At 37.3% G+C, this 12,671-nt stretch overlaps 1 protein-coding gene across 3 annotated transcripts in view; it reads right to left on the reverse strand.

Annotated features, from left to right (window-relative positions):
• Positions 1–765: 765 nt before the first annotated feature.
• The window catches only part of VPS50 (VPS50 subunit of EARP/GARPII complex), a 103,942-nt gene continuing 92,036 nt past the window's right edge, over positions 766–12,671 (reverse strand). For 2 of the 3 annotated variants that reach the window (XM_072854260.1, XM_072854258.1), the window contains 6 exons: positions 10,105–10,253; positions 8,908–9,004; positions 8,611–8,769; positions 6,108–6,229; positions 2,943–3,132; positions 766–1,499 (listed from right to left, as the gene is read on the reverse strand). In XM_072854260.1, coding sequence (XP_072710361.1) covers positions 1,380–1,499; positions 2,943–3,132; positions 6,108–6,229; positions 8,611–8,769; positions 8,908–9,004; positions 10,105–10,253 — 837 coding nt within the window. In that variant the 3' untranslated portion in view covers positions 766–1,379. The remainder of the gene's footprint in view (positions 1,500–2,942; positions 3,133–6,107; positions 6,230–8,610; positions 8,770–8,907; positions 9,005–10,104; positions 10,254–12,671) is intronic. The other variant, XM_072854259.1, reaches the window with a different exon arrangement.

Here is a 12,671-nt window from a genome sequence, read left to right on the forward strand (position 1 = left end):
ACGAGGGAGGTGGATACTACACTGTCGATATTTAAAATGTAAATTCTATCATTCTCCTAAAACTGTATACAGGCTTTCACTGAACTCACACAATGATGCTCAATTCACTTCTGAAGAGGAAATTTAGCTACAGAAAAGAGCAATTATAATGATTCCACAGGGCAATTTTCTGTCACTAGGTACTGCTGTCATTCAGCGTGTCCTGATTCTCCCATGTTTGAATTAAAAGTACAATGGCAAGTATGAACACGAAACTGAGAATTTACCATGTTGTATACATTATTGGATTGTCACTTATGTAAATTATTTTAATTATTAGCTCAATGCTAGCATTTTTCCTTTTAAAAGGTCTGAAAGCACTGCAAAAAGTTTATTATGTAATAAAAAAAATTATCTAAAACTTTACATACTGAAAACCAAAGGCAAACCTGAAAAATTCAGTGGAGTCAATGATGCTCTGACAAATCGATTTCTAGGACAAATACATAGCCAAGCAATTTTGCTTTGCTCAGGGTCACGCAGGGTGTCTACAGCAGAGCAGGAAATACTAATATTATCTTAGTATCAACTCAAAACGTCAGCCAAAAAACCCATTATTCCTATTCCCTGGCATTATTGCTTCGGAACAGGGAAGACTGGCAGAGGGACAAAAGGGAAGTGATATGAAAGGAACATTACTACTTTCTAGTGTAAATGACATTTTGCATTGTTGAATTAGGAAAATAAAGTCTCACAAAGAAATCATATTAGTATACAGTATTTATTACTTTCTATTAATCTGAAGTCAATCATTTTGATATGACTAAATTAATTCTGAAATAAACAGACATTTTTAAATATGTACGAAGATGAGAGGCTTTAACATGAGTGTATTTAGTTGATCTGCATTCTTAATCCACATGCAAGATACATCAATCAAATATTGTACATTTCCTTTCATTTTACACTGGTCCATAATAAAGCACAATTTCTGAGGGTGAAAGCAGGGAGGGAAGAAATCATATTTTCAAGTAGCCCTTTTATTAAAAAAGAGCATCAACTATATATTAAGCCAATGTGTTTCTCTCTGATTTTGATTTTACTTACAGTATACAGTTTTGCAAAATATACAGCTCACCAATGATACACAAACAGCAGCCCTTTACTAAGGGCAAGTAACAAAAAAAAAAAAAAAAGAAATACAACAGAAAAGAATTCTACAGATTAGAAAAGTCATATTTTAGAACATTATGCCACTTCAGAGTGTCTCTAATGCTGGTAAGAAAGGTCATGCACAATGTTTTTTAAGAGAACGTTGTCATTAGTCCATGAGAGATTTGTCTGCATGCTTCATATGAACAGAAAAAGGTACAAGTCACAAGGAAAGTAGCTTTCTCCAGTTATCTTTTAGGCCTGTCTATGTCGTCAATAGCAGCTAGCAGCTTCTGTCTTGCCTTTTTGTTGATGTGGGATCCCAGACAAACATTCACCAGATTGGTCAACTGCTTAGTGGAATATTCCTGGCAAATAAAAGCAGACCATGTTATGGCAAAATAAAACACCAGACAAAGATAGAAAATTAAAAAATGCAGACATACACACTGTGGACTTTTCAACTGATAGAAGCAGTCAGTACACAAGGGAGATTTAAAGCGGTAGTTAAGTCAGGTCTGGATAGTTTTCATAGTTGAGGCACAGGACAAAACTGTATTTTGCTACATGGCAGATTATAATGGAAAATGCGTACGGCTTTAGTAGTGTTGGACTGAGTTCGCAGAAAGTAATTCTGTGAGTACATATGTATCGAAATCAATTTTTAATGTATTTTCCATTCTTTGGGAGGCATGGTGGGAAATATATATGCAAATAGGATAAGCTTTTAACACAGAAACATTTTTCTAAACAAACTGTGCAAAAGTTGATCTTTTTTATTTTGACTTCTCATTTCCACTAAGCTTCTAAATACTTCTGTCTACAGGGTCTCCAAACAATGTTAATTTCAGTACATGATAAAGGAGGAAAAAATGGCAAAAATGTTAAGACAAGAATTCTTAACATCTGTCAAAACACCACATTTGCCAGTACTACCTTTATACTTAACACTATCCAAAATATAGCTTCCACCAGTAGGGTTTAAACAAGAGTTTTTCCATGGAGGTCACCAAACAACAGCTCACAATCTCTCTTGTGGCTCCAGGTATAACAAGGAAATCAACATTAAAGACTTATTTCTTTCATCCATTTCTAGTGGGATTTAAAGTAATCCCAAAATACAGATTTCAAAATGCTCCATTTTAAAAGACTTTTCACTTTAACAATGGGCAGCTCCAATAGCATGTGACTATTACTTACGCAGTCCTGTTATAATTGTTAGGTTATGCTACCATGAGAGCATGCTAAATGCTTTCAAAACACAAATGAAGAGTTATCTCAGAGAGCAATGTTGATCCTGGTTCAGTATTATAAAATGAAGGAAGAAAAAGCAATGACTCTTATCCATTGTGCCTTACAACTTAGTTTAAGCAATCTGCTCCTAAAGGCAAAGTAAAACTTCATGGTGTGATTTCAAACTGTACTTCTTGACGATCAAGTTGTGCACTTACGCATATTCTGAACAGCACACAAACTTTTCCAACTTCACTTTGCTCTAGTTCTCTACATTTTTTGATACAGTAGGTAGATGTGACTGGCTTACTCATCCTTCCCAGTCATCAGATGTTGAATCAGTACAAACACGTACTAACTTCATATGATAATAAATATAATGAACATATACATGCACACACACACATTTATATTTATACTGCTTCCCATACAGATTTTATTGTAATAAATTAATATATATATGCATATGTTCATTTTTAACACATAGAAGCATTGATCATTTAGAATTGTTAGCATGATTCTATCATTATGGTGAATTTTCCTGATAGACAGTAAAAGAATGAAAATTTAACTCTTACCCTATGTTCTTTTATCCAGCGTTCCATGTCATTTTCTGTCAGGTAGTATGCTTTAATGTAGGTCTCCACAAATTCTTTATCTGGAATAGGCCTAATGTCTGTTAACTTTTCTAGTTTCATTAAGAATTGTTGAAAGTCCAGTTGCATCAAGGCACGTCCTTCATTGCTGCACTTCTTTACATTGGCATAACTGAAAAGAGAAACACAGTGGAAAGTAAAAATTAGAAGGAAATAAAAATGAATCATACTTCTCAAAGTTGTTTAACTTAGTCCTTCAAACCTTGAGGAAGAATATAATTATGGCTTTAAGTTAAGAGCAGACAAGAAATCCTCTTAGGATGTCTGATGCAGAGTTTTATTGGCATTAGTACAATATGTTTTAGCCCCACTCATAGAACAGAATCCTATTGTACCCAGTGCTACTTAACACCCCCCGCCCCAAGCCACTAAAAATCCTACACTGAACAACTTACTAGAAGTGGGTTAAAGGAAATGAAATCAATGTTGATCAGAACACGACAGTGGCTTTAGTCACGTGACCAAGACCACTGAAGTCTGAAAGGTAACGCGACAGCTTTAGGAATGGTCACCAGGAGCTTGCTGAACCAATAGTGGCAGCATCAGAGAAAGGCACAAAGCTGTTTGTTCAAAAACACCCACAATAACCAGAGGATAAAGGGTAGCAGCACTGGCTAATCTCTGTGAGAGGTTAATGTTTTAATGAGAGTAGATTGACAGAAAACTGGTGACAGGTTTGAGCTCAAAGAAGAAGAGACAGTAGATGAGCTTAGGACAGGGTAATACCAGGAAGGATTACAGTGGGGTGATAGGCAACAAATGAGGAAACTGATCTTTGCAGTTTTTCAAATGGATAAGAAATTGCATTTGTCAAGATCAAAGGAAATGACATCACAATGCCCTTAACAGTGCCAATTTCAACTGCGTACAGGGAATTAAAAAAGCTTTGGTCTGGGGCACAGGGTCTTGATAGACTTAATCCAGCCCACCCACAGGCTGCTGCCACAAGCGACAATCCTGTCCCACTCTTTCCACTCTTCCTTTGTACCAAATTTAAAGCAAGCTCAGTCTTCCACTGGTTCATGAAGTTGATCCTAATTATTATACATTCCCTGAATTATTAGGTCTGATGCAAAGGAGGCAGCAGAAACATGCAGCTGGAAACTGGATACACAGCAAGATCAGGTTAAGAGTAAGAAGAAATTGCACCCTTACAGTTAGTACGCAGAAAGAATTTGCAGAATGCAGAAAGAGGCAAAAAGAGAAGGGGACCAAGGCACAAACCCTCTGGAGCTCCGAAGAAGATTGGACAATGATTCTCAACAGGACATACTGAAGCACTTCAAGAAGCCAGATGGGAAACAGGAGAGAACGTAGAACTGGGAGGTAGGGCAGAGCAAAATTTAAAGAAGGATATGGCTGACTGTACTGCAGATGATTTTTCACTCAAAGAGCCTGATGAGAGCAACTTCAGATGACTGGCTGACTGGAGGAGAAACACCTCCTTCATGGCTTTTAATTCCATACCTTCATGGAATTCAGAGATGAAAGAAGGTATGAAGGTATTCAGAGAGTCAGCTGTTCAGGACACCTTCCTTTCCTTTCCCCAGTGGCAAAAGAAACTACAAAATATGTGAGAAAAAAAGAACTGGGCAAGAAAGAGTAATTACAGGCAGATATTTGGGAGGAGGTAATAATGAGTGCTCTCTACACTCTAAGAAAGGGCACAGGCCAAATCATATCAGCAAGGTATTCCCAGTCCACTTTGACCAGTCAATGAAATGCTTAGGTAAAGTAAAGGTGAAAGTTTCATGGTAAGTCACAAGCGTGAACCAAAACTGCAGCATGGAACAAGACATATGAGCGATGATCTTCACAGCTAAGAATTAAGTAGTTTGTGAACACTGAAGTCACAAAAGATGAGTAAGATTGTGAAGTAAGGGAAAGAAACAAGCCCAAAACAGGTACAAGGGCTCAGCAGAGGAGTTTGGTAGCGACTGATGGTGTTATCCACTTGAAAGGAAAGGGGGATAGGGGAAGGAGAAGACAGATGCTTTTGTTCCACTTCTTTTGATTTGAGGCATGATAAGTGGAAAATAAAATTTCAAAAAGAAAAGATAGTTGTATAGGTCATATGTCATGTGAAGGAATTGGGAAGCCAGAGGGAGGTAATGGCTGGATTTAGTCTCCCTGAAGATGAAATTGATCTCTCAAGAGACTGCAAAAGGATGGCACAAAAAGAAACAGGCATGAGTTTAAAAATGATGGCTTGATGGAAGCAGTGGAAGCTGATGATCCTTAACAGACAGCTAACACTTGGAAAAGAAGGATGTTGTTGAGGTCCTAAACTAGAACAGACAGCAGGAGAGTGGGATGGAAAGAAGTAAAATAGGTAGTAGGGAGTGCATAGGGTAAAGATAACCAGGAAATAAATATGGAAACATATGTAGAAAGAGTGGAAGACAGCACATATTCTACGATGCAGAAGAAGGTGTGATGAGAGCCCAGACATATGTAGCAAGGGGACAAGAACACAAAAATAAATGCAGTGGATGAAAAGACGACAATACTCAGGCTACAATATTGACTCTGAAAAGACTGGGACACTGATTAAGAGGGAGGGATGAGCAAGGTGTAGCAGTTCCTGACTAAGATGCTTGAGCCTCTATTTACCAAGCCAACTAAGACACCTCTCTGTTCCTGGTGAATTTAGAAAGATCCTGCTCCATGGCTACTCTAAGATAACTGCTAGGGTTGATAACTCCATCTTTCTTCCTGGCAAAGACAAATGGCATCACCACAGAGATGCTGACAATTACACTTCATCTTTCTTCTTTGCTCTGTCAGGAAATTATAATTTTCAGATAGAAGTTTCTTTGAAAAACAACTATGTTGTTTCAAACGTGTCAATAAAACACTCAGACAATGTCATTCTTCAGCAGTATTTAGGTACAAGACCATCCCATTTAGGCTTAATGCTGTATCATACTCTGTGAAACAACTGTTAAGGACTGTTAAGCCTTGATATTTTTTAGGCTCCCCAAAAAGCACCAGTGCACTACAAAATTAGAACTTTTAGTTCCATAAAATAGATGTTATCATTACAGACGTATTTACCCAAAAGCAAGACTTTCATGAACTACTTACCCTTCCACGAGGGTTCTATTGGCCAAGCGTATGCAGTGCTCCCAAAGGATGTTGGAGACTGGCAGTGGAATACGGACTCTCTTAGACACCTCGTTCAACCTTCTGTTAAATTCTTCAAATTCCTGATGAAACATGAAAGATCATTATTCCTTTAGCATAAAAGGGATCATACTCCATACACCACTAGCAACAACAACAACAAAGAAAAAGTGCACATGAAAGAGAATACTGAAAAATAAGAGCAAAGCAGAGAAGCTTAAAAGGCACAGACTGTAGAGACAAGCTTAATGTGTAAAGTAGGAAGCATACCACTTTCTAGTATATCATTCACAACATTACCTCAGTAATTTTTTTAAAAAAAGGAAATACTGCTCTGTTCCCCAGAGGTGTAGTTCTCTGTGAAACTGACACCTCTAAAAAATTAACCAAGTGGCTAATCCTTCAAATGCTGTTTTCATTGCCTCACTCCCTAAACTCATCTTTAACTTTTTAAAAGTCAATATACAGCCACTGAAAAAAATCCAGTGATGATCTCTTTATCCCTCTAAATACTCGCCCCATCAGCTTTCAAAGAGAAGCTCAGAAATATTGTAACCACTTTTCATTCTTCAACCTTTCACATTAGATAGTTCCCCGGTGCTTTAAAAGGACCTGAGAGCACCCACTGAAGAGAGTCCCAATCTAACAGTTTAGGAGCATACTGCAACACTAGATCATGATTCAGGTTGAGGGAAGGCACCTGTTTCCACCTGAAACATCAATGGCCTGGATGGATCTGAGCTGTTACTATGAGTGACAAACTAGTCATAACTGAACATAAGTACTGCTACAATGACTTACATAAAGTGAAACAGAAGTCTGCTGCCAGTGACTAATGCCTCTATCATTTAAAAAAAAAGTATCAAATGACTTGAACGTAAAGCAGACTGATAATGAACTGCTCTGTGTAACCAGCAAAAGCAGTTTGTACTGCAGCCTATTAAGACCATACTTGTCCAACAAAATGCTCTCATTCCAAGGCTGTTAATCTAGGTGGTTTTTCCTCTTTTTTCCTTCCTTTTTTTCCCCCCCATCAGTAAGTGAAGAAAAACAGAAGGGAATGTCAGTAACCAATTTATCCTAGTATCTGACCAAACAATTGGTGTTTAACACAAAGTTTCTGGCAGAGGAATTTGGCAAGAGAAAACAGGGTACCGCAATGTCATGCTTTAACTGGCATACAACTCACTCAAGATAAAGATGCCTAACACTCCGTGTTAATTAATTTCTTGAACAATCCTCTTTCCGCAATTTATCTGCTTCCATGCATGCTACAACTGAGTATAGAATTTTGCATATGTGTACATGGCTAAAAGTAGTTGGTTATTACATTAAACATTGTGCTTACACCTGGCACTCTTGGAGTCCCAGGGTACACAGCAAATCACTAATTGCTTAGCAGTAATCTAAAAGCTTCTGTAGCAACTATTATTAGCTATATAATGTAGAGGCCAGAAATGGTTTTAAATGGTATTAGCCCTGATTGTCCTGAATCAAATTCATCAGCAGCTGCACACTCAGAAAAGGAAAAAGTTCTACTGCAGAGACCAAATGTTCTAAGTACAAACTGATTTCAAAAAGCCATGGCAGCATAAAGAAGGGTAATCACAAAGATTCAATCAAATTCAGTGCAATGATATATCCTCTATCAGATTCTACCATTTTGCGTTGATTTTTTTTTTTTTAAGCAGAGAACAGCTACAAAGTACAAAGGTGGAAGCAAAACTGTTATTCAACACAGATGCGTAACTTTTTCCATGATACATACTTCATATATCTTTAAATTAAAAATTTTAGTTTCTCTGTGAGAATTAGTATAATTCTACTACTGCCAGAACTTCCTTCTAAAGACCTTTAGAAATATCATTTAGGCATATATAAAAGGATGAGAGAGGGATTCTCCCAAGAACTGGTTCTATATGCCGTAAGACACAGTAATTGTATAACCACTTCTACTGAATGCAATTGAAAAGTTGGGTGAATAACTTCCCTTTTACCTTCCTTTTCGAATGCTAACTTCTAAATACAGCAACTTCAATTAGATAGTGCATGATCATTATTGGTGCTGGTTTGACCTATAGCCCCTACGATACATCTCAAAGACAACCACTAAAGTTATGCAGAACAGCAAATAGCCTTTGTTAAAAAACCCACTATCTCAGGCCACTGGATTTTCCTCAGTGTTACTCTGTTTGCTACATATTTATCTACCATTCAGGACTTATATATGAAACTCATTAAACTTTTGTGGTCACTTTCACCCACCATGTAGTCAAAAAATCATCACTGAAAACAATCTACTAGCAGCAAGAATAATGAAAATGACAGACCTCCTTATAATAACTTACCATTTGTCAGGATGCTGTATTGCTCTAACCATGCTACTTTAACAGTTTTAGTGAAGTATTACAATAATTTAATATTTATATAAACTCTAGCACACCATTTCCCAGAAAGTATTCACCTTTAAAAGAGCATCTACATATATATTGTGTTGTGACATGATTTCCTTCACATCCCATTTCACATTAGCCATGAGAAGCAGCATTTGTTCATAATCAATGGCTTTAGCAGCAACAATCCAATAAACTGGTTTACGTAGTTCACTGGCAGTTGACACTGTCTGAAACAGAATATAAATAAAACTCAATTCAGTAAATTTCTGGCTACTATATAGCTATGATGTACAAGTATTTGCACCATATTGTACAAGTTTCAAATCTTTCGTTTGAAAATCAGCCATGAATTACACAATTCTGACCTGAGAATAGAACTGCTGAAGAAAAGGCTTCTTGGCAGCTGGCATCACCGCATCAAGGTGAGGCTGAAGAAACTCAAACTGCTCAGCCAGAAATACCCTTTGAAAGCAAAGAAAATTTACTGTGAACTAAATGCATCATTTGGCATGTCTCTGTACAACTTTTACTCTACAGTTGACATATTTGGCAATAACGATATGTAACCTTGGAAAATTTAGTCCTGAGAAGAACCGTATCAGTTTCATGCCAGCATATCAGCAAGTATTCTCAATTCTGACAATTTTAAAATACGATTGCAAACAAGAAAAAGGTTGAATAAAGAGACTAAGGCTTGAATATCAACAATTCATATTTCCATTTTACTCAGGATACACTGCAAAAGTCTGATCCAAAGTCTAGTAAAGTCAGTGGACAAGTGTCCCGTAATTTCCACACTGCAGTCAACATTAATATCAATGTCAGATTCAAAAATAACATTCCTAATTACTCATATACTAGTGAATCTTTAAAAGATAGAATAAGAGATCAAATTCTTTCTCAAGGGTAGGATTTGTTAATAACATAACAAAGAAATACATTTCTAACTAAGCATAAATGAATGCAAAAGAAAATAAGCTTCTTTGAAAACACATTTTTAAAATTCATTTTAAAAATTAACTTCTAATCTTTAAGTGTCATCTTGCGTGTGGGGAAAAAAAATAATTCCTATCTGACTCTTACTATTATTCTGACCAAATAAAAACCACTTTGTAAGTTTTGCATTACTTGCTTGGTATAATCTCTTCTTCACAGGTAAACTTCCACCCATTGCAAAGAACAGTGCAATCCAAGCCAAACCAATATGAACTAAGCAGTTCTGAGTCTCAGCCATCACCATTTGCGTACTTAAGATAAAGTTTAAATGAACCATACAGATTAAATACTCCTATTAGCCTCTTTAAAATTAAACTTTTTTCCTGTTAGATTTGGCCTTGTACTGTCACAAATTACTGGACCAGCTGCAGTAAAATTTCATTGCTTGTGCTGGTTAGATCCCACTACCTTTAATTAAGAAACTACCTCTATCACTCATATTTAAAATCACATTGAGAGGTAGGAATTTTTGACCTCTCAAGAAGGTTTTGGCTTGTAATCACAATCTCTTAAACTATCCATAGCTTCCAGTGACCACAAAATGCAGTGTACAGTAAATAACCTACAATGATTCCGTGGCCACCACTCTCTCTGCCAAACCGTACAGCGAATTGCCAGATGTCAAAACTACGAGATGACTGAGATGTGGGCTTGGCACCTTCTCCTTTCTCTCTTCAGCAGCTGTGAGAGTTCCTGTAGGATCAGCAGAGACCTCCTGAAACAAAGAATTAAACAACTGAAAAACCACAAGAACAGCAAGAATGGCTCCAGCTGAGCAGTTTCGGATGATAGATAAGATGAATGAAGGTTTCTAATTCTAAGGTGTAATATAAATCAAGCCTGAATCAAAAGACAACCACAGAGTTTTCTATTTGAACAGTGTGGTGTTCAAAAAGGTGAAAAAAATCACATCATGTAGATGAATATTTATCTCAGGAAAAAAAAAAAAAAGGCAGAGAACAAACTTCTTACTATACCTTAACGCTCATACAGGCTTTAGCCCAACTGCCTACTGGGAGACTGACTTCTCACCTTTGGAGATAGTATCTTCAATCTGACAGCAACCAAATAAGGAGACAAATCAAAGGAATATTACTTATGCATGGGCTTTACTGCTTATGTGAGCTGTGGCTAACATAGGTAAAATACAAAATTATGTTTTTAAACAAGTTATCATTCCATGAAAACTTCTATCCTGCAGACATCTAGATTGTAGAAAGCAAGGAAATATGTACAGCATAGGAAAAGAATCTGTAATAAGAAGGTGCCCTGCCCTGTGCAACAGTGCCCTGTCGCAAAATTTAAAAAAAAAAGGCAACGCCAAAACAGAAAAAGATGAAAAAGGACGAAGACAAAAAAGGATGAAGATGAAAAAAGAGGCAAAAAAGAGGCAAAAAAAAAAGCAGAGACGAAAAAAGATGCAAAAAAGAAGAAGAAAAAAAAAGAGACAAAAAGAAAAAATGACCCTGGGATAGAAACTCTGTGGCCAGACAGTTGCTACAACAAATGAGCCTGTTTGTACGGAATGAAAATAAATTTGAGCAATAACACAGTGACAAAGTAGTGGTAAAAATTATTTCTTCAAAAGCAAGATCAGGTGCACAACATGTCTGCTGTAAAGCAATGTATGAACACACAACCAATATGACAACAATAATGCTTAAACATGACATTTATGGCTGGTCTCAAAAAACAAAACAGCATAGTTCTCAGATTGCTGTAAAACTGGACAAAGATGAAGCCAAAACCATGATAATAAATAAAGCAGCTTTGCAGTTTGGGTTTTTTGTTTTTCCATTTGTAGACAGAAATAAATTGAGAGGAAATTTCAGTGAAGTAACTGAAGAATCAGGAGCAGGAGGAAGAAAAATAGACTCAGGCTGACCACAACAGTCACCAGGAGTTTCATCTAGGCTTCACAGCAGAGAACAACGGTGAGGAGTGACACGAAATAGAATAATTGCCACACACATGTTTTTCAGACAGTTTTGCTTAAGAAGAAAAGGAGAGCACTAGAAACACTGATGGAACTAAGTGGTGGTCTAACTCATTCTAAATATCAGGATTGAGACAAGAAGAATATGCATTGTAGAACTTGAAAAGCCAAGAGGAAAGGTACTGCACAGATGATCAGGTGAAAAAGGGAAAAGCAACAGGGAGGTTATTCTAGTAGCAAAATGTCTGACAGACCCATTGTGGTCATGTTGCAGCAATTAAAGGCAGTATAGGTGAAAATTTATTATGTCAAAATGTGTAAGGACTTGGTGAAAATTTATGTGATACAGAATGAGCAGAAAGACCAAGACTTTGTTGCTATAGGCAAAGCAGCACCAGAATGTGTTTACTGCTTGGATGAAAACCAAGCCAAAAGTGACATTAAGAATATAAGACAACCAAGAAGATAATAATGTCCAAGCAGTTAAAAATAGTTTGAGGTGTGGAGGGACAAAAAGATCACAAGTTCCACTTTAACCATCTTGTATTTTATTTGACAGTTGCCTCCTGTGATGTGACAGCCCAAGGCAACAGGGAGCTGGATTTGATAACTCAGAAAGGCTCTTTCAGTTCTGCGTCTCCCGAAGACGTCAAACACAAACACAAATACGGGTTACAGCAGATGGAACAAAGTGCAGACTGGGAAAGCAGAGTTCTCACTATCAATGGTGAGGAAAGTATCTTCAGACTTCTAAAAAATAAATTCTGTAATAAGTTACTGTCCTGGTTTCAGCTGAGATAGAGTTAATTTTCTTTATAGTGGCTGGTATGGGGCTATGTTTTGGGTTTGTGCTGAAAACAGTGTTGATAATTCAGGGGTGTTTTAGTTGCTGCTGCACTAGTCAAGGACTTTTCAGCTTCCCATGCTCTGCCAGGTGCAGAAGAAGCTGGAAAGGGACACAGCTGGGACAGCTGACCCCAGCTGACCAAAGGGCTATTCCATACCATATGACATCATGCTCAGTATATAAAGCTGGGGAAGAAGAAGGAAGGGGGGACATTCGGAGTGATGGCGTTTGTCTTCCCAAGTAACCACTACGCGTGATGGGGCCCTGCTTTCCTGGAGATGGCTGAACACCTGCCTGCCCATGGGAAGCAGTGAATGAATTCCTTGTTTGGCTTTGCTTGTGTGTGTAGC

Source organism: Ciconia boyciana, chromosome 2 (genome assembly GCF_034638445.1).
Source record: "Ciconia boyciana chromosome 2, ASM3463844v1, whole genome shotgun sequence".
In the NCBI taxonomy this organism is placed as follows: Eukaryota; Metazoa; Chordata; class Aves; order Ciconiiformes; family Ciconiidae; genus Ciconia; species Ciconia boyciana.